Below are 21,716 nucleotides of genomic sequence, written 5' to 3' on the forward strand. Positions count from 1 at the left end.
GAGCTGCAGCAAGAAGGGCGAATGCGATCCGCGGATTTTACAGTACTCTGGAGAGACTTGTTTATTCGCTCGTTATAGGATTAATGTTGGTTTTCCTTGCTAGTTAGAGATCTTTTTTTAAAAAAAGTTTTAATTTGTCATAGAAAATTGGGAATGTTTTGCTTTTCAATTAAAAAGCAACCTTTTAAATTTTGGTACATCACAGCATTCAGACCTTTCTCTTTTTCTACCTAGTTTTAACTATTTGTTAATTACTTGGAATTTTTGTTTCATAGTTTTCTAACAGCTTCTATTTACTCTTCACTATAGGCATACATCATCTCATAATATTTGAGGACTTAGCTGATGGGCAGTTTAGAAATGGAGCAAATAAACAACAAATATCTTCACAAGATCTTGTGAGGCTCGCCTGAGACAATGATTTGACCAGAGCCATTCTGAATTTCATGTTATTGCTGTCCCTTTATATGTTAAAAGGAATTATATTAGGGCTCAGTTCAAGCCTTTTAAGGGCAACTGTTAAGGAGGTGTCTTAAAATACATAACAAAAAATAAATAAATTAGAGTCTGGTGTGATTATTGATTACACAAATAATGAAGTCTATGGTAAAACTATCTATAGTTTACAGCACAGTCTGGCATGTACATGTTTACTCCCCCCTCCCTCACTTCCTATAAATTCCTGTCAATTCTATCTGTTGCTGATACAACATACTTTTTACTTTGATCATCAATCTATGCAATAGACATTAGAATACATCATTTCATATCTGTAATAACTTTGGTATATACACTTTGACAAACTATGTTGATATGTTCAGAAATGTTTATCTGACTTCCTAATGTCTCAACAAACGATTTGTAAAAATGTTACATGGGGGGAAAAATCCGAGAGAGAGACATTGCACACACTTTTGTAAATCAAGAAAATCTTTAATAAAAAGAAAGAAAGAAATGTTTATCTGAGTGTTGTTTTATTTTTAATTTTATGTAATTATTGCTCTTCTATTATTATTATTAATAATAATAATAATAATTGAATTTATATACCGCCCTATACCTGGAGGTCACATAAAAAGATCACATAAAAAATCACAGTATATAAAATTAAAATAAAAGCAATAACCCAATAATATCCCCCCCCCCAAAAGAGCCACATTTTAAAAGGGTATGGGATGTTGATCAGGTCAACCAAGGCCTGGTTAAAAAGGAACCTTTTTGCCTGGCACCTAAAGGTGTATAATGAAGGCACCTAAAGTTGTATAGTGAACTTCCCTGGGGAGAGCAGTGCACAGACAGGGAGCCACTGCAGAGAAGGACCATTCTCGTGCTGCTACCCTCTAGACCTCTCAATAATATCTCAATGCAACCTTGTTAAACAGTTTAAAGATGTAAATGAATAAAAACTACATTACAAAACAAAAACAGGAATCAGGTTTGCATGACAGCACCAAATGAAATTTAACTGGGAATTGCAGGTGGGAAGAGTGGTAACATGCTCAGTTTCTGCTTGTGAGCTTCCCATAGAAACCTATATATGGAAACCTGGACTAGATGGGCTTATGTTATAACTGTGCAAGGTGATTTAACTATGGAATTCACAACCACAAGAAGTAGGGATGGCCACCAACATAGACTGCTTTAAAAGAGAATTAGGCTATGAGTGGCTGCTAGCTACAATGGACATGTTTTGGCTCATCAGTCAGAGGCAGTATGAATACAAGTTGTTGAGATTCACAAGTAAAGAAAGTGCTATTGGCCCTGATTCAACAGGTTCTTATTATGTTCTTACGTGATTGAATCCCACCTGCAAAACAGCGACGTTCTGGAACTGCCATTTCTCACCTCCAGCAAAGTGCCTACACCATTCTTCAAAGCTAGCGGCACTGCAGGTGCTAGGGAGAGAACGCGTTGTGTAAGTCCAAAGGGAAAGATGAAGTCTTAGGGCTGTGAACAGAGGGTCCAGTTCATTTCCCTGTCAATTATTTACTAAAGTTGTGGTAGGAGGAATAAAATTGTACATCCCCTGTCCTTAACCACCTCATTATCATGGAGCGAGTTCTAGGCACAGTACTGCTTCTGGCTTCTATAGGTAAGAGAGTTGTTGCTGGCACAGGTGCAGGTACCTGTGCTTACAGGCAGTGAGCTAACCATTCATATGTCATTCCTATATGGGTGAAGCTTAAGGTGTTTTGTTTTTATGTTGCAATAAGTGCTGCTTGACTGATTGCCATACAATGTTAATTTAATTTGGCAGGGCATCATGACTTCCTAACAAAACTACTTTCTTTTATTTGAATGGGTTCCCATCCTTTCCAAAGTGATGTATGATCTTTAAAAAAAAAATGCGCAACTTTCCAATACATCTCTTGTATTGGCATAATAAAAAAGCCACAAATCTGTATAAAATGTGCATGTGCATAGATAGATAGATAGATAGATAGATAGATAGATAGATAGACAGAGTCTTTGGCAATCACTTGTAGCCGAATAAGATTGTTTTCCATAAACATGCTTTTAACAATGAGTCTGTAAGTGACTGTGGAGACCAATTCTGGAACCACACGTCTTTCCACAGTGGGGACATTGGTTTCCAGGCAGGAGTTGATCACGGTGTGGATTTGCCAAGTGTGCCTTCCTCTAAACACATTTCTCCCTTGCATATATATGTGTGTGCAAATGTAGTGGAGAAGATTTTGAGCAAGTGATCTGTGTGACTGCTGAGTCTGTTGTTCAGGTGCTGAGGTTGAGCAACTTTGAGGTATCCTCCCTTCCTGGGGTTCTTTATACTGAAACCACACTTAAATAGAAAGCTCTTCATACACCTCTGCATGTTGCTGGATGGCATCACAACTACCGGCAAGAGAAGATGTGAGTTGTAGTTTAGGGAGTCAGAGAATTCCATCAGAAATGAAAATAGGAAAAGCTGCTGCATTCCACATAGTTGCCAGAGATCTGGAACAGAAACGATGCAAATAGGGGTGGTATTTGTTATCTTTATATTAGTCTGCAAAATGTCACAGAAGCAACTACATTATTTTCTGCATTGTTTTTGTCATTTTCCTTCCATTGAAATGTATTGAAATTGATTACATAATTAATGATACAACTATGTTAGTCTCAACTATAGTAGACAGATTAACAGTTTCAGAGGAAGCCAAACTACAGTCGTACCTTGGTACTCAAATGCCTTAGTTCCCAAATGACGAAAACCCAGAAATAAGTGTTCTGGTTTTCAAACGTTTTTCAGAAGCTGAATGTACGATGCGGCTGTCGGCTACTGTTTCTAGGGCACCTGCTCCAATCAGAAGCTGCACCTTGGTTTTCTAACATTTCGGAAGTAAAACGGACTTTCAGAACAGATTAAGTTTGGTGTTTTTGTTTTTCCTATTTATTTCACATTTTTGTTTTTGAGGCTTTTTCGGTTAATTTGTTTTTGTGACTGTGTGGAACCCAGTTCAGCTACTGATTGATTGATTGATTGATTGTGTGGCTGCGGAAATGGATAAAAGCCCCCCATCCAAACAATGACTATCATCAGTGCAGGTAAGGCAAAAAAATAATTTTAATTTTTATCATCTACAATACTGTCTTATTTATTTTATAGTACAGTACATTGATTATTGCTTTCATTTTATGGATCAATGGTCTCATTAGATAGTAAAATTCATGTTGAATTGCTGCTTTAGGGGTTGTTTTTAAAAGTCTGGAATGGATTAATCAGTTTTGCATTACTTTCTATGGGAAAGCGTGCCTTGGTTTTGGAACAGACTTCTGGAACGGATTCTCAGGAACAAAGGAAGCCCATGAAGGCATAAACTTGTCTCCACTGAAAAGCACTGTTTTATAAGGTCCCCCTGTGAAGGCTGAATGACAATGATGTCTGTTTCATGTGGGCAGGTCATCCCTTGGTGCTACAGCCACCAGGGGATGAGATGTATTTGCAAACTTGCTCAGATAGATTCAAGCTCCTTCTTTGGTGAGTCTCCAAAGGGAAGATGTTCCAGAACTGGAGATTGCCTCTCTACAAATCCTTGCAAGGATGCAGACTTTCACTTACCAAATTAGGGATCAGGAAAGGATGGAAGCAGGCAGGAAGAAAGTGAGCCATTGGGATCTACTGCTTGGAGTGGAGCTCTAGGACCAGGGAGACCTGGGCTCAAATCTCTGTTTACCATGAAGCTCACCAGATGGTCCCAAGCCACTCATTCTAACTCACCTGTTGTGAAGATGAACTGGGGTAAACCCCAGCACATGTGCTGCCCTGAACACCTTGGAGGAAGAGTGAACTAAACATGTGTTAAATAAACTTGAAATAAGAAGCCAGTTCAGAAGCTGGAGATCCAAGGGAATAGCAGCCAATGCCTTGGGATCCATCTCAGAACAGCCCTGAAAAGGTCTGTTTATGTTAGACCACGGTACAAAAAGTCACTGCCAGAATCATGTATTATATGCTTACCGCTTTATTATTACACTTCATGAAGTGGATTAAAGCAAATAAAAGCTTTTGCCGTGATAAATTTGTGAATCTTTAGGTTTGTGAGTCACAAAGACTCTTTATTGTTTTTGCTACATTGGATAGGTAATAGAGAATAATAATAATACTTTAATAATAATAATAATAATAATAATAATAATAATAATAATAATAATAATAATTCTCATGTTTCAAATATATATCTCAATGCAATGTACAAAATATTATAAAAAACAACTAAAAAATTTAAAGAAAACACAAAAGTAACAGGATGAATACCAATCAAGGAGGAATGGCACTTTAAGTTGTTGGAATATGCGGAGCTGGCGGGTCAGTAAGAGAACAAGAAGATCAAGGATACAAAAAGGACTGGAAATGTTTGCAATTTTAAAAATCTATATAAACTCGTGAACAGATTACCAGGACTTGAATACATTCAGCAATATAAGAGGAAGTAGGAGATAATTAGTAAGAAGAGTAGAACTCATAGCTGTCAAAGTTTCCCTTTTTTAAAGGGAAATTCCCTTATTCCAAATAGGATTCCTCGCAAGAAAAGGGAAAAGTTGATAGCTATGGTAGAACTTGGTAACTTAGAATACATGGAAGAGAAGGAAAATAACGGATACTAGAGAAGGAGAGGAAGAGAAGTCCTTAGGTGTTTTGTGTGGTGTCTTTGGTTTGTTGTGGTTTTGTTTTCAATTTTTATTCATTTAGAATAGAATCATAGAATCATAGAGTTGGAAGAGACCACAAGGGCCATCGAGTCCAACCCCCTGCCAAGCAGGAAACACCATCAGAGCACTCCTGACATATGGTTGTCAAGCCAATTTATTTTCTACTTATTATTTTAAAACTGTATGTGAGAACACAAATAAAAATTACTTTCAAAAACAACCAATCCAGGATATGGATTTTAAAATCCTATGTTGGACAATAAAACAGTTATGTTAGACTAAAATAACTACGTACAGTGGTACCTCAGGTTACATACGCTTCAGGTTACATATGCTTCAGCTTACAGACTCCGCTAACCCAGAAATATTACCTCAGGTTAAGAACTTTGCTTCAGGATGAGAACAGAAATCATGCAGCGGTGGCACAGCGGCAGCAGGAGGCCCCATTAGCTAAAGTGGTACCTCAGGTTAAGAACAGTTTCAGGTTAAGTACAGACCTCCAGAACGAATTAAGTACTTAACCCGAGGTACCACTGTATCTGCTTGACGTTGATCAGAACATTTTACAAGGGACTTTGAGAGGAAGGAAGAAATGAGCAAGCCAGTAGGACTGAAAAATCGCTATCTGAACAGAAGGATACACATAGGGTTCTACTTTTAGTTTCAGTCAAGCCTGGCAAATGCCTTAATGTACCTAAAGAGCCTTTAATGTACCTGGCACACAACAATTTCATGTAGATGTTGCAGTCTGAGTGAAAGCACACTATGTTGAGGAACCATAAGATTTCCAAGCTTTGTATAACTTACTGTTCTCAACAGTACAGGACATTCATGCTCACACTCAAGCTTTCATCTTATTCCAGTAATCATTATTATCTGCAGGATCCCATCGGCATGGGGGTGGGGTACTTCACCTGCATTTCTGGGAAACAGCTTCCCATCTAATGAAGCACACTCTTACTGGAAGCCCCCCGTGTCAGCAAATGTGTAATATATGATGGTATTTGTGTCACAGTGTCAGCACAGACCGGCGAGCGTATTATCGGCGGATCCGAATGTTGGCCGCACTCTCAGCCCTGGCAAGTATTTGTCTTCGACAGTCAACTCACTCGATGTGGTGGAGCCTTGATCAATGAGCACTGGGTGCTTACAGCTGGACACTGTCTGCAAAGGCAAGTTTGTGAGGTCATAGGGAGGAAGCGGTGGGTGAGAGGGAGGATAATGTCTCCAGAGTAGGGGAGTGGGTGGTGCTGTGGTCTAAACCACTGAGCCTCTTGGGCTTGCCAATCAGAAAGTCGCTGGTTCAAATCCATGCAACGGTGGTGAGCTCCCATTGCTCTGTCCCATCTCCTGCCAACCTAGCAGTTCAAAAGCACACCGGTACAAGTATGTAAGTAGGTACCATTGTGGTGGGAAGGTAAATGGCATTTCCGTGTGCTCTGGTTTCCGTCACGGTGTCCCGTTGCACCAGAAGCAGTTTAGTCATGCTGGCCACATGACTTGGAAAGCTGTCCATGAACAAACGCCAGTTCCCTCAGCCTGAAAAGTGAGATGAGCACTGCAACCCCATAGTCGCCTTTGACTGGACTTAACCGTCCAGGGGTCCTTTACCTTTTTTTTAACCTTTAATCTCTCCAGACATTTACAAAACAATCTAGAATGGATCGCTTTTCTTCTTCGTCATTTTTTAATTGCCTGAGATTCTGCTGCTGCACTAGGTGAAGAAGTCCCTGCCCAGAGGCAGTCAGCCAGCAGAGAGCTGGTCCTCAGCAGCCATTTCTTACATTTTGAATTCTTTACGAGTTTATATGCAGGTGGTGCTGTGGGTTAAACCACAGAGCCTAGGACTTGCTGATCAGAAGGTTGGCAGTTCGAATCCCTGTGACAGGGTGAGCTCCCGTTGCTTGGTCCCTGCTCCTGCCCACTTAGCAGTTTGAAACCAAGTCAAAGTGCAAGTAGATAATTAGGTACCGTTCCGGCGGGAAGGTAAACGGCATTTCCGTGTGCTGCTCTGGTTTGCCAGAAGCGGCTTAGTCATGGTGGCCACATGACCCGGAAGCTGTACGCCGGCTCCCTCAACCAGTAAAATGAGATGAGCGCCGCAACCCCAGATTCGGCCACGACTGGACCTCATGGTCAGGGGTCCCTTTACCTTTACTGAATTGTATTAATCATTTGTTGAATTTGTTTTTGCCTTCATTATATGTTTTGGATGTGATTATACCGACTGAAATGTTCTACTCATTTTCAGTACCAGAGCTATCATTGAGACTTGTTTTGAGCTCAGCATTGATGCTGGAAAAGCGGGATATAAGAACTATTAAATCATATCAAATCTGGGCCACAAACCCTGTCCTAGTCAAGCAAAGAATCGAGGCCAAGAATAGCATGGAAATGGTTTGGTATAAGAAGGGCTGTGCCATACAATAGTTCTGAACACCTCTGTGTCTTCGCTATTGTCTCCCTTGCAGTGATCTCATGGTTCATCTTGGGGAGCATGATTTGTATAAGCAAGAGGTTGGGGAACAGTCTTCCAAAGTAATCAGAGCCATCCCCCACCCTAAGTTTGAATACCGAACAATGAAAAACGATGTCATGCTTCTGAAGCTATCCCCACCTGCAATCCTGGGAGATACCATTAAGACCATCCCTTTTGCTAAGGAATGCGCACCCACTGGAACAAAGTGTGTGGTGTCTGGCTGGGGCACTACTACTTTCCCCGAAGGTAAGAGGAAAGGCCAGAGGGTCAAGGTTCCATGTGCAATGACCACTTTTGGGATGAGCTGCAAGAAGTTTAGCTTGCAACGTCCATCAGCAGGCAAGGGTTTCACAAGACCTCCTGCAAACCAAGGCTAGATTGAGGTACTTGAGGGGCCTGGTGCAGTTCCTACAAAGGAAAGCATGAAATAAGGTGATGTAAATGATGTAAGCTTTTGCAGACTACCTTAACCGAAACCAAAAACACCTAAATCCTGAGCACCTGCAGTTTCATAACCCTGAGCAAACTACTAAAAAAAATGGGGGGCGGGGCGTAAGCGTGAGAAACAAAAAGACAGTACAGTGGTACCTCAAGTTAAGTACTTAGTTCGTTCCAGAGGTCTGTTCTTAACCTGAAACTGTTCTTAACCTGAAGCACCACTTTAGCTAATGGGGCCTCCCGCTGCTGCCGCGCCGCCGGAGCAGGATTTCTGTTCTCATCCTGAAGCAAAATTCTTAACCCGAGGTAATATTTCTGGGTTAGCGGAGTCTGTACCCTGAAGCGTATGTAACCTGAAGCGTATGTAGCCCGAGGTACCACTGTAACAATTAACTGCACCGCTATTCAAAATCCAGTTAAAACGATCCAGTTTAACTAACTCAACAAAATGGATCAACTTGATTCAGCATTTTGAAGTCTGATAGCCCTTTACACTCCAATGCCCCCTTGCCTCTTAGCAAGGTAATCCCACCGCCTCCCAGTACTGCCTACTTTAGGAACCACTAGATTAGGTGATTTATGGGCCTAAGTATAAGGGCAGCTGCCTCTGTCCATACTGTGTTTCCAGTTGTGGGATGGGGAATTGCATCTACTAGCCAGTAGTCCATTAAGGTGAATGAAAGTAGTGGACTCTCCTTCCTTGAAGGCTTTTAAGCAGAGTTTGGATGGCCATCTGTCATGGATGCTTTAGCTGAGATTCTTACATTGCAAGGAGTTGGAGAAGATGGCCCGCAGGGTCCCTTCCAACTCTAAAGTTCTATGATCCTATGAGTGGGGCATCTCATTCTGCTCCAAGCAAGCCCTCACCTACCTCTCGCCTTACTGAAGGAGCGTCTCCACCCCCATCGTTCTACCCGGACACTGAGGTCCAGCGCCGAGGGCCTTCTGGCAGTTCCCTCACTGCGAGAAACTAAGTTACAGGGAACCAGGCAGAGGGCCTTCTCGGTAGTGGCGCCCTCCCTGTGGAACACCCTCCCACCAGATGTCAAAGAGAACAACAACTACCAGACTTTTAGAAGACATCTGAAGGCAGCCCTGTTTAGGGAAGCTTTTAATGTTTGATGTATTACAGTACTTTAATTTTTTATTTTATTTTTTGAAGCTGCCCAGAGTGGCTGGGGAAGCCCAGCCAGATGGTCGGGGTATAAATAATAATAATAATTATTATAAATAAATTATTATTACTTACGACGAATCCTGGGGGTGGCCCTGGCTGTTGGCTTCCTCCTCTGAGTCTCAGTGTTGCCCCTTGCAGAACTCAATAGGGAGGAATATGGGGGCAAAGTTGGTCTTCCTGCCTTCCACCTTATGGTTGCAATGGACAGCAACCACCACAGCTTCTGGCATTCGTGAGGGAGGAACCTGAAGCTAAAATAGTTAAGCAGCAACTCCCAAACAGCCAGTGTCACACACACACTGACCCAAGCATTCATTTTGCAGTAAATTATGCCAATGTCCTGCAATGTTTGGACACAGAGATCCTGTCAAAATACATATGCAAGTCTAGGTACGGAAGCTACTTTGCAGACAACGAGATTTGCTCAGGAAAAATGGAAGGAGGCAAAGACTTGTGCCAGGTGAGCAACAAACACTAGGTGACTATGGGTCAGAGGCACTGTTGTGTGTATCACAATGCAAATTTCCTGTGACTTAGCCTGCAATCTGAACTACGCTATTCATATATAACTTATACACTACATAAAATAACAAAAAATAAAAATAAGCAAGTCACACAAATTGCAACAATAAAGGCACAAGCAAAAAGTCAGCGCATAGTATCAAGATGCAAGAATCCAGTAAAACATTATTCATGTCTACTCAGAAGTTGGCCCTATTTAATTTAGTGCAGCATATATATTCCCAGGTAAATGGGGTTAGGATTGTAGTCCAAGTCCAACTTTGGTCAGTGGAACTTCTGAGTAGAGATGGAATAGAATCATAGAATCATTTGATTCAGTTCACGTCTAAATATGAACCTGCCTAATATACATTCTGAAACAATATTTGATTTGAAACACACAATTCCTCTGATATTTGCACTTCTCAGAGTTTTGCAATGCAGTTCTCCAGCTATGGAATATGTACAAAAATGCATATACTTGGATAAAGTGTGTGTAATGATGCATGTATTAGGGAAAAGAGCATGCACATTAGGGGAAATTGCTTTGCAAAAATACTAAGCAAAATCCCATGTAAAAATATGTATAATAGAAGTTTGCATTAAAAGGCTGATGAATTTTCATGAGTTAAAAAAAACACACCCCAAACTGATGTGGAAACGTAGAAAACTGAACTTGCAGACTGGGAAATGAGAAACCCAAACTGACAGAGTCACATATCCTTACTTATGAGTAGACATGGTTAGGATTTCTCCAATGTCAGTAGCAAGCAGACTTCTATTTTTATTTTATTTTTCCTTCTTATTACTTGAGATCCATCAGTAGAAGGGAAACAAATATTTACAATAAAAGAATTTTGAGCCCAGGAATTTGTTTATAAAGTACCAAAACTAGACTGAGCTCATAGTTCTTCCATACAGAAATATATTTCTGCATATCCCATTCTTCCCTTTCAGCAGTACATTTTTTAGGGTTGTTTTGTTGCCACCATTGTTGGTAGTAAGAAATTCTTGCCAATCTACCGGTACTTCAGATCATCCAGCGACCTACCAGCACAGCCCAGTCTAACTTCTGCCTACTCCTTGTCTAAATCTTCCTAATTAAAAGGAAAAAAGAAAAAAGGAAGTGAGCAGAAACAGAAGGGTATTCAGTGTATCTGAAGAAGTGTGCATGCACACGAAAGCTCATACCAAGAACTAACTTAGTTGGTCTTTAAGGTGCTACTGGAAGGAATTTTTTTGTTTTGACTATGGCAGACCAACACGGCTACCTATCTGTAACTAGAAGGGTATTAAGATATTGGTGGGGCATGGGGGGTAGGGGGAGAGACACCGAACTACCCAAGGAAGCAAGTATTACCACACCAAAGAGTTCTCCTGCTCTCTGACCCCTTTCCTCTTGTTGAATTTACAGGGAGATTCTGGGAGCCCCTTGATTTGCAACGGGGTCCTTCACGGTTTAGTGTCATCGGGAGCTGTGAAGTGTGCATCCAAGAAAAACCCTGCTGTTTTCATGGAGATCTGCAAATTTTGGAAGTGGATCGAGGAAACCATGGCTGAAAATGACACAAAAGCACCAGCCCAGGGCTGATATCCCTCAATAAAAAGCCTGGCGCAAATGCATTATTACCTTTGCTTCTTAGTACCATTTTTCTCATGCAGAGCGCAGAAATGGGAGCATTTCCAACAGTTGTCACCTATACCCCAGCTCTCTTCTGGGATAGCTCTGTTAGTAGAGCATGAGACTCTTAATCAGAGAGTCAAAAAATTCACGCATTGCAAGGGTTGGCCTAGATGACCCTTGCGGTCCCTTCCAACTTCACAGTTATATGAAAAGTTGATAGCAGTTGCCGATCAGCAATAACGTACAAAGAGCCTGCTAGGTCAGGCCAATGGGCTCATCTAGTGCAGCATTCTGTTCTCACACTAGCCAACCAGATGCCTGTGGGAAGCCCATACGCAGAACCTGATCACAACAGCACAATTCTCCCCACTTGTGATTTTCAATGGCTGGCATTCAAAAGCACACTGCTTCCCACTGTGGATGTGGAATGTAGCTGACATGGCAAGGTTGTCTGTAAACCTTCCATGTGCATGACGACCACTTATTGAATAAGCCAGTGTTTTTCAACCTTTTTTGGGCAAAGGCACACTTGTTTCATGAAAAAAATCATGAGGCACACCACCATTAGAAAATGTTAAAAAATTTAACTCTGTGCCTATATTGACTATATATAAAGTAATTCTCTTGAATAGGAATCAAAGAAACACAAAGAAAGTATTTTATAATTACTTTATTATGAAATAGTAAGTAAACAGAAATGTGAAAAATTATAAAATACTTTATTTTTAAATCTTTCGAATTTTTCAATTTTCCCCACGGCACACCAGGCAACATCTCGCGGCACACTAGTGTGCCGCGGAACAGTGGTTGAAAAACACTGGAATAAGCTGCAAGTGGTTTAGCTTGTTCGGCAACAAGCAAGGATTTCACAAGATCTCCTTAGGACCAGCCAAGGTCTATCAGATTACAATTCCCAGAGTGGTTTAACAATTAACCCCTCTTCCCAGGGAACTCTTTAACAGTTGCAGCTCTAGGGGAATAGGGGTTTCTTAACGACTCCCAGCAACTTTAACAAACTACAGTCTCCAGGATGCTTTGGGGGAAAGCCATGATTGTTTCCAGTGGAATGATAGTTATTTAAATGTGCATTGCCGATGATGCCTAAGAGGTTTGTTAATATAATCAGCTGATCTGAGAAGACACATTCATTGTGGCCTAATCTTGCAAAACTTAATTCTTACTAACATTAATTCTTATTTTTAATATAATTTTATTAGTTTTCAATTGCAATCCAATAATAGCCTCATTATAACAATACCAATTTATAACACAATTATTAATACAGTGGTACCTCTGGATGCGAACAGGATCCGTTCCGGAGCCCTGTTCGCAACCTGAGCACAACGCAACCCACATCTGCGGGTCACGATTCGCCACTTCTGCGCATGACTGTACCAATATTTCAAATACCGAATTATATAATTTAGAAAAGGTGCCCCCCCATGTGCTAGAATTGATGGCTTGATTATTTCTGCATTCTAATATCTTTTTAATTTCCATGACATTCTGGTCATAATAATAATCCCTTATACAACTGTAATATTAATAACTTCTATTTGTATTGACACATTAATTGATTTATGAAACTACAAGTGAGCAACTCAAACTATCTCCTTGTTCTTCCTTGTTCTGTGTCAATTACAGTGGTACCTCGGGTTACAGATGCTTCAGGTTGCAGACTTCGCTAACCCAGAAACAGTACCTCGGGTTAAGAACTTTGCTTCAGGATGAGAACAGAAATCGTACGGTGGCGCGGCAGCAGTGGGAGGCCCCATTAGCTAAAGTGGTACCTCAGGTTAAGAACAGTTTCAGGTTAAGAATGGACCTCCAGAACAAATTAAGTTCTTAACCCGAGGTACCGCTGTATCCTGTTCGTGGTGCTTCTTCCTGCCCTTGTAAGATGTTATGTCTTCCTTTCCCCCGGTTGTTATTAACATTAATTCTTAATAACATTTGTAACTCTTTAATATGGCATCCTCTATTATGAGCTAACAAAACAAAAAAAAAAGGTATTTTGCCAAAACACCTCTTATTTGCTTAAATTTTAAGCTCTTAAAGTGGAGTGTGTCCAATTCTGCTTAAATACATTTTGATCCAATGTGCATTTAAAAAGACTGCCAAAACTTGATTGAATGACAAAAAACTAACAAGTGTCTAAATTGGAGGACCCTTTTGAGCTTAAGATCCCAGACCAAATGGCCCTCCTGGTCCTCTCTCTGATTGGCCCTGCTTTGACAACCATCTTTTGGAATGGTATCACTCTGGATTTCCTGCAGAAGGATGGGCTACATGGGCCACTTCAGTTCTGTGACTCAGAATACTTGCTTGGGTGTGGGCATATTCAGTTTTCTGCACGATTTCTTCCCACCTATCTCTCTACTGGTCAGGAGCTGTTGGGGCTACAACCAAGAACTCAACAGTCCTAAGCACAGCTGCCTAGTGTGGTGAACCAACCAGGACTACAGCTTGGCACGTTGCTGGCCTAAACAGTACTGCAGGGAGAGGAAATCTGGTCCTTCAGACATCATTGGACTCCAACTCCCATGAGCCCCAGGGAGCATAAATCAGGAGAGATGGGATGTCAGAGTCCAACAGTGTCTCCAATTTCCAGGCCACCCACCCCTGTTGTACAAAGGGAAAAGTTGTGGCCAGAAGGCAGACCCTGGCAAACCACTGGCCTGTTTCTATTGGGTCCACAAGTAGCTGCTCATTATTGCCACCTTTTCACCAAGAATTACAAAACAGGTGCATCTTTGTCTTAATCAGGAAAGCCAGAGTATACAGACAGAATCAACACAGAGATCAGTTACTCTGTTAACAGTTTAAGAAAAATGAACACACACTATCTTTTTGTAAATTTTGTTTATTTGTTTATAACCTGGCCTTCAGCCAAAAATATAATAATAATAATAATAATAATAATAATAATAATAATAATAATAATAATAATGTCCCTGCTCTTAGACCAGTAGGAAATAGATAATATAGAACAGGGGTGTCCAACAGGTCGATTGGAAGGTTCCAGTAGATCACTGTCGGTTGTGGACTCCTTTTCGTTGGCATCAGAGCATCCGGCCCCTTCCTCCTCCTCGCCCTGTCCTCCATTTTTGCATGATTGTTGGAACGGAAGACAGAGTTTCTGCTGCTTGACAGATTGTTTTTTCTTTTGGTGAGTGGCTTTCCCGCTTTACTCAATTTTGTCATTTTCCTCCCTAAAAAAAGCTCAACAACCACAAAAAATGGGGTAGATCACTGCCATATTTTTTTTCTGTGAGTTGATCGCAGTCTCTTGGGAGTTGGATTCCCCTGATATTGAATATAATTTGATTTTAAGTAAAACCCGCCAGTTGTTGTTGAGACACCTGCTGCAGCCAGAATGACTAACTGTCAGGGGTGATGGGAACCATGGGTAGGGACAGGCTCAGAAGTCTATGGCTCTCGGGCCTCGCTTTGCTTGCCGAGGGCCTTCCTCTTCCTGTAAGCTGGTTTCTGGCTTCTCCCCGCCCAGCAAAGCTTTCTGCAGCCGGCTGGTCTTGCCGATGCCCAGCCGAGGGAGGCCACGATTGAGCCCTTCCAGCAGCAAGCAAGCTTTGCAGAGGGGCTGGCTGGAGAGGTAGCCGCACCGCTGGCATGTGCCCTGGGTGGGCATGCGGACATCCTCGCGCACCGCCAGCCGCTCGCCCGAGTGCACCAGGTCAGCCACCGTGCTGGGCCGCGTGGCTTCGAGGTCTTTGAGCAGGGCGCGGGTGTGTCCGCGGTAGGCGTTGGGGGAGTACACGCACTCGGTGCTGAAGTAGTCCAAGCCTTGGAAGTAAGCGTACAGCACAATCTCCTTCTCGTAGGCATGCTTCAGCGGCTTGCAGCGCGGCAGCTGCCCCTCGCTTCCCGTCAGTATGTCCGCGCAGCGCCGGAGGCGCCCAACGTCCCCCCGCAGGAAGTTCATCAGCACCGTCTCAGCGATGTCATCTGCATTATGACCTAAAGAATGAATCAGACAGCAATAGGACGAGTCAGCAGGACACACATCTTCCTGGCTATCCCTGGTATAGGCGGAATGAAGATCAAGAGCTGCCGGTAGATTTCTAAGTACAATTAGCAGCAGATTCACAAGGGATTTGGATTTCCGTATTTTTTGCTCTATAAGACTCACTTTTTCCCTCCTAAAAAGTAAGGGGAAATGTGTGTACATCTTATGGAGCGAATGCAGGCTGCGCAGCTATCCCAGAAGCCAGAACAGCAAGAGGGATTGCTGCTTTCGCTGCGCAGTGATCCCTCCTGCTGTTCTGGCTTCTGGGATTCAGAATATTTTTTTTCTTGTTTTCCTCCTTCAAAAACTAGGTGCGTCTTGTGGTCTGGTGCGTCTTATAGAGTGAAAAATACGGTATTTAACTATAGCAATCGCTAAAAAGTTTTATTCTTCTTCTTCATTGCACTTAGATCCCACCTTTTTATCCAAGGAGTTCAAAGGACCAGAAACAGTTCTCCCCGCTCCTCATTTATTCCCCACAACAACCCGGCAAGGTAGGATAGGATGAGAAGCATCATGGGTTGGCGAGGATTTGAACCCTTGTTTCCCAGGTTCTACTCTAGCACTCCAAGCACTATATTGCACTAGCTCTATTATATTCCTCCCCCCCCGCCCAAAAAAGTAGGCAGATGGAGGGAGCTTAGGGAAAAACTAGGAGTGAATTCCTCCTTCTTTATTTTTCTTTTAAACCATCTCAATAAGCCAACAACAATAACCATTCAACAATATACAAATAATTATAAGTTACAATCTATCCTTAATATTTATAAGCACCAATTAGGAATGCCAGATGGAGGCAAACTGCGTTGGTGGTTCTCTGTGGTTGCCTTTCTTGTTAACAGAATCGAGTGGGATTTTTTATTCTTAATTAAATGCACTCAGGAGCCCCCAGATCCTTAATTCTAAGTGGATGCAGGGTTGTTGCTAGGTTTTTAAAAGGAGTCGGGGTGCAGGCCTGCAGTGGAAATGGGCATAGTGTTTGGATATGCTACTTTACATGTACAGATCAATTGTGTGTATGCGCTTATCTGGCCTCCTGGCAGAAGCATCACTACAGTTTATAGAGAGGGAGAAGCGTGAAGCGCTTGGTAGGTCAGCACTGTGCTGATGCACCTGCAGAGCCAACCTGGTACATCTCCACAGTGTTGAATGCTCCATCACCTCACTGTTTCCATTTCCAGTAACCTGCAGCAACAAGGGCACCAGGAAACCAGGTAAATGCCACCCCACCTCCCTGTAAAGGTGGCCTTTGGGCAAAGTAAGCTGGTGGGTTGTACTGTGCTTTGCAATGAGCCCAGCCTCCCTGCAAGCAAAATTTAAATGAAAAAGAATCAGGGAGGGAAGGGTCAGCGATCTAGTGCCCAGCACAAGAGACCACCTTCTAACACCACCTGCATATGTCTGCGCCCCTGAGCTACTCTTTTCTGCATCAGGCACTGGCTGGTGGACCTCAGGATTTGAGTAAATTAAAATGCACAAAGTAGATCCTACCATCCTGAAGTTTGCCTATAGATCCAGAGTCAACTACATAGAGCAAACAAGGGGCCATGCCTTCAGCAATGCCTGCTGAGTCTGGAATAAGACCTAACTTGGAAGGGCAGTTACAGCTCCTGAAAAGCAAGCAGGAAGAAGCTGGTCATCAGCCTTCTGCCTCACTGAGGCTAACTTTGGTCGTTTTTTGCTCCCTGGAGGTTTCCTTCAGTCGCCTTGACTGTCCCAATTTCTTTCCCAGCATGCCCATCAGTTGGCCCCCGGCCAAGCAGAACAGGATGCTGAACTAGATGAGCCTTTGGTCTGATCTAGTAGGGCTATTGGTCATATGGAGCAGCATGCAAAGCAAAGTCCTTCCTCACCCCAAAAATCACATTGGGCTTAGAAACGGGGATGGGGGAGGGTTACATGGTCTCACTATGCAAAGAGAGTAAGGAAGATAGAGTGGTTTGGCCTTACTCAAGGGAGAAATGAAAAGCAAATGGGTAGCTGTGTTGCTTATAGATAATATTTATGATATATTTAATGTGTGTTTGCGTGTACGTATATTGCACCAGGGAACAGTCGCAGCAGCAGCAATCTCTAAATAGGGCAACTGTGGGGAACATGTGACCCTCCAAACTCCAACTCCCTTCAGGGTCTGCCAGTATGACCAATGGCCTGATGGAATATGCAGAGATGGCAAAACTTACCAGAAGATTAAGAGATCAAGATGATAGACTCTTTGTAATAGAATGGGGAAAATTTATTGAATATATGAAAATAAATTGCAAACAATAAAAAACGTTAGGACTGATATAAGCATGAACAGTCAGAAATCTAAGGGAATTAAAAAGGATAAAATGGCAAAAAGGATAAATTAAGATATGTAGTAAGAATTTGATAGAAAAATAAGAAACTGCAGAAGGGGAAGTAGGGAAATTGCAGAAAATATTATTGGATTTGTGTGGATTTATATTTATTGTTGACTATTGTAAAATGGAAGAATGGAAAATAAAATATTAGAAAGGGGGAAAAGAATATATTATTATTATAATACTAATAATATTTGCAACTGGTTCAGGGACCCGTTTTCTCAAATATCTAAAGGGCTCCTCACAAGAATGATGGGACAAGCTTGTTTTCTCATGCCCTGGATGGTAGAAGCCGTACCTAAGAATTCAAGTTACAAGAAAGGAGATTTTGACTAAACATCAGGTAGAACTGTCTGATGGTAAGAGCTGTCCTGACAATGGAATAGACTCTGTTGGAAGGTGGTGAACTTTCCTTCTTTGGAGGTTTTAAAGCAGAGGTTGAATGGCCATCTGTCATGGATGCTTTTAGTGGAGATTCCTGCATTTGCAGGGGGCTGGACCAGATGACCTGGAAGTCCCTTATAATGATGATGATGATGATGATGATGATAATAATAATAATAATAATAATAATAATAATAATAATAATAATAATAATTTATTATTTATACCCCGCCCATCTGGCTGAGTTTCCCCAGCCACTCTGGGCGGCTCCCAATCAGGTATTAAAAACAATACAGCGTTAAATATTAAAAACTTCCCTGAACAGGGCTGCCTTCCACCAGTTCTATGACTTAGAAGTCTCTAACTTGAAACAGGGGAGTAAAAGTGCTCCCAATAAATAGTTATGTATTCGTGAGTTAAGGTTGTGACCCCACAAGAGCTTCGTTGTTGCCGTGCCCTCTGCAGTTGCTCAGAAGCTCTTTAGACGGAGATGGTTAAGCAGTGGCCCTCCGGGTGCTGTTGGGCGACAGACCCCATCACCCCAGACGGCTGACCACACCGGCCGGCGCTGATGGACCTCGGGAGCCCCACCGCACCCGGAGCGCCCCAATCCGGCTGCCCCCTCCAGCCCCAATCCCCGCACCTGTGGCGATCTTGTCAGCCCCGAGCAAGGCGGCGCCTCGGTCCAGCGCCTGCCGCCGGAAGACCCCGCAGAAGGTGCAGTTGTTTTTGAGGCCGACGTGGCGGACGATGCGGTCCATGCTCCAGCCGTAGAGCTCCTGGTAGGAGACCACGTGCAGCGGCAGCCCCAGGCGGCCCTGGTTGCGGCGCACGGCGGCCAGCGAGTCGTCCCGGTAGCCGGCGATGCCCTCGTCCACGGAGAGCAGCAGCAGGCGTAGGCCGTAGCCGTGGCGCTCGTTGAGCAGCCGCAGCACGTGCGCCAGCACCGTGGAGTCCTTGCCCCCCGACGCCCCGATGGCCACCGTCTCGCCCGGCTGGAAGAGCCGCGCCGCCACCACGGTGCCGTGCACCTCCGCCTCGAAGGCCGCCACGAAGCACTCCCGGCACAGCGCCTGGCCCGTCTTGGGGCGGCGGAGCGCGGCGCGCCGGGACCCGCAACTCGCGCAGAGCACGGGCGCCGGCATCCTGGGCCAGCGAGGAGGGCCTCGTCTACTTCCAGCGGCTCGGAAGCTGCCTTGCAAGCCCCTCCGGTCGCGTGCGTCTGAAACTACAACTCCCAGCATGCACCGCCACAGACCTGCTGTCGGGATCTGGGCTCTGCCTTCCTCCACGGTGCCCCCAGCGGTGCTTGCGAATGCGGGGCTGGTCGCACTCGCCTGGAAGTGCGCTGTTCACAGCACGGGGGTGGTTCAATTGCAACCCGTTAAATGAGCCCAAGTTAGCCCACCATGCATCCATCGATCCAAAACCCACAGTAAGCATAGGGTTGCCACCTGTCTTGTATAATACAGGATTGTCCAGTATTTCAATGCAAAATGCTATGTCCTGCATTGATAACAGTTTGGGCTTGTATTTCAGCGCTCTCTCTGTGTGTGTGTCAAATTAGGGATCCTCTCCAAATGCGAGTGTTTTAAAGGGTGTGTGAAAGGTCATGTATTTAAGCTCTGGGTAGCCAACCACAGAAAGATACACAAATTCATGTGAGTGTGAGACAAATTCCAAATGGGCATCCTGTTAGGCTGCAATAGATTGCAATGGATTGCTTTGAAGTCACTGAAACTGAATTGAATTTGTTAAATTGTATGAAAATCAATTAGTATGTGGAAAAAAGAAGTCACTTTAGCATGAGATGGAAAAATTGCCGCCAACTGCCCTTCCCTGCCCTGTATTTTCCCAGAACAAAGGTGGCAACCCTAACTGGGCAATACTTTTATTAGGCTAACCTTTCTATATGGCATTTATATCTCATCTATCTATGTTTATCTATCTATGTTTATCTATCTATGTTTATCTATCTATCTATCTATCTAATCTAGATGGGTTTGGCTCAAGCAAAGAACCATGAGAAAAGACCATTCCATCTTGACAATATGCACAGTCTTACAGTTTGATTGCTCTATGCTTTACCTTCTTACCAGTGAGGCCATGAGGAACCAGAAATTTCCTTGATTTACTCACCAGGAAGCTAGGTTGGTAAAAAGGTAAAATGAAGGGTAAACAAAAGGTCACCATATGCAGGATTTTTGCATCTAAAAGTCCCTTCATGGAGGCTATGGAGGCAGGCTTCAAAAGAAATCCATCCAGAAATTCTATAGAAATGTAGATGCAGACCAGACAGAACCATAGAATCAGGAAGTCACTCCTGATAGATAAAGCTATTAGGGAGGACCAGCCTTCAGGATGAGTGATCCTTGTTTGTTTGTGTGGCCCAATAGACTTCTTATCAGAAACATCTGTATTATATTATTGTGGTCTTCTTTCTAGAAATTATGCCTAAGCACACCTACCTGGATTTCATTCTCTCATTTTGACCCCTTCTCATTGGCCAGCATGCCAACTTGTCTAGACACACTTTTAGAACCCCTGCAAACCTATTTAAGGTTTTAGCATTATTCATCTCTCCTTGAGCTCCCCCTACACAACTCTCTGAAGGGAGTGTCTTTTCTCTGCCCCCCCCCCAGCAATCTTTCTGCAAACTCCAGGAACTTTTAAACTTGCCTCTAGAGGACTTAGGCTTGGGGAAGGGTCTATGCCTGTGATCCTGTTTTACTAATAAAGATGTAAAATCACTTTGGGCATCAACAAGCCTTATGAAGTATGGTTGATGGAGTTTTGTATTTTTATAGTTTTGTTGTTGGGGGGGGGCTGTCCTAAATTCCTGGAATCAGTATAGGGTTAGAATTTAATCAATTCCTCAATCCAGTAGCCTTTTCAACCTGATAATGGCCAATAAAGTATGAATTGTTAATTGAACAAAGGAAGGTGATGAGCCATTAAGAAATCTGTTCCAAATGCAAATGGTATTGAGCTCCCAGATCTCCCCATTTTTCATACTTCTATCTTATCCTCCACACAAACTGCCAACTTATTTTATCCCTACTACTTCTTTTACCTCCTATTATCCCATGTCTTTATACAGTATTCCCAGTTTCTTATTTTAAATATATTAACCTTTATCTTTCTAATTTTCCTTGTCACCTCCTCTGGCCTGTTCAGGCCAAACAGAGTCCTCCCCCGACTGTCAGTAGGCTTTACTCACCATTCAGGAAGATGGTATTTTTAACATTATGAGGAGCCCAGGAGCAAATTGGTCACAGGATCTCCTGGCAATGCCTTCCCTTTCCAACTAAATAAATAAATAAAAGTAAATACACATATAATGCTTAAAAAAATACCCCACTTATATCTCAAGATTTTAAGGTCAGTACAACAATTCACATTCATATGTGTCCACTTCAGCCCATCTGCATATGGGGCTCCTCTTCACCTTCCACCAAGAAATATAAACTTGATAAGACTTTTTATTTTCTAATAAGCATTAACATCAGTAACAATGCAGGGCTACGTTTGAATCCCCCTCTGAGTGAAGGAAACTGAAGCAGGAGCTGGGTCTTCCACAAACAGTGGAA

At 42.9% G+C, this 21,716-nt stretch overlaps 3 protein-coding genes across 3 annotated transcripts in view; 1 reads left to right on the forward strand and 2 right to left on the reverse strand.

The window, feature by feature from the left end:
- Window positions 1–4,042: 4,042 nt before the first annotated feature.
- LOC309375860 (trypsin-like) lies at window positions 4,043–11,365 on the forward strand (the record flags this gene model as incomplete). Its single annotated transcript, XM_081921779.1, has 6 exons — window positions 4,043–4,102; window positions 5,072–5,153; window positions 6,167–6,323; window positions 7,623–7,876; window positions 9,569–9,705; window positions 11,161–11,365. 6 exons carry the CDS (start codon window positions 4,043–4,045, stop codon window positions 11,335–11,337), a joined length of 867 nt encoding a protein of 288 aa, XP_081777905.1. The 3' UTR covers window positions 11,338–11,365.
- IL20RB (interleukin 20 receptor subunit beta) overlaps window positions 10,889–21,716 on the reverse strand; it is a 139,900-nt gene continuing 129,072 nt past the window's right edge. Inside the window, exon 8 of the transcript XR_014170819.1 lies at window positions 10,889–11,027. The gene's annotated coding sequence lies outside the window, so the exon portion shown is untranslated. The remainder of the gene's footprint in view (window positions 11,028–21,716) is intronic.
- CTU1 (cytosolic thiouridylase subunit 1) lies at window positions 14,218–19,346 on the reverse strand. Its single transcript, XM_081920789.1, has 2 exons — window positions 18,770–19,346; window positions 14,218–15,348 (listed from the first exon to the last, which is right to left on the reverse strand). The coding sequence occupies exons 1-2, from the start codon at window positions 19,269–19,271 to the stop codon at window positions 14,792–14,794; spliced, it is 1,059 nt and encodes a 352-aa protein (XP_081776915.1). The 5' UTR covers window positions 19,272–19,346; the 3' UTR covers window positions 14,218–14,791.

Source organism: Podarcis melisellensis, assembly GCF_964234715.1.
Source record: "Podarcis melisellensis genome assembly, chromosome: 8".
Taxonomy (NCBI): domain Eukaryota; kingdom Metazoa; phylum Chordata; class Lepidosauria; order Squamata; family Lacertidae; genus Podarcis; species Podarcis melisellensis.

What these genes read in the sequence shown, in the direction of transcription:
- CTU1 (XM_081920789.1), bottom strand. Translation starts at nt 19,271, where the DNA reads ATGCCGGCGCCCGTGCTCTGCGCGAGTTGCGGGTCCCGGCGCGCCGCG. An exon ending in GGCTGACAAGATCGCCACAG is followed by an intron (nt 15,349 to 18,769) that starts GTGCGGGGATTG and finishes TTCATTCTTTAG; the next exon opens with GTCATAATGCAGATGACATC.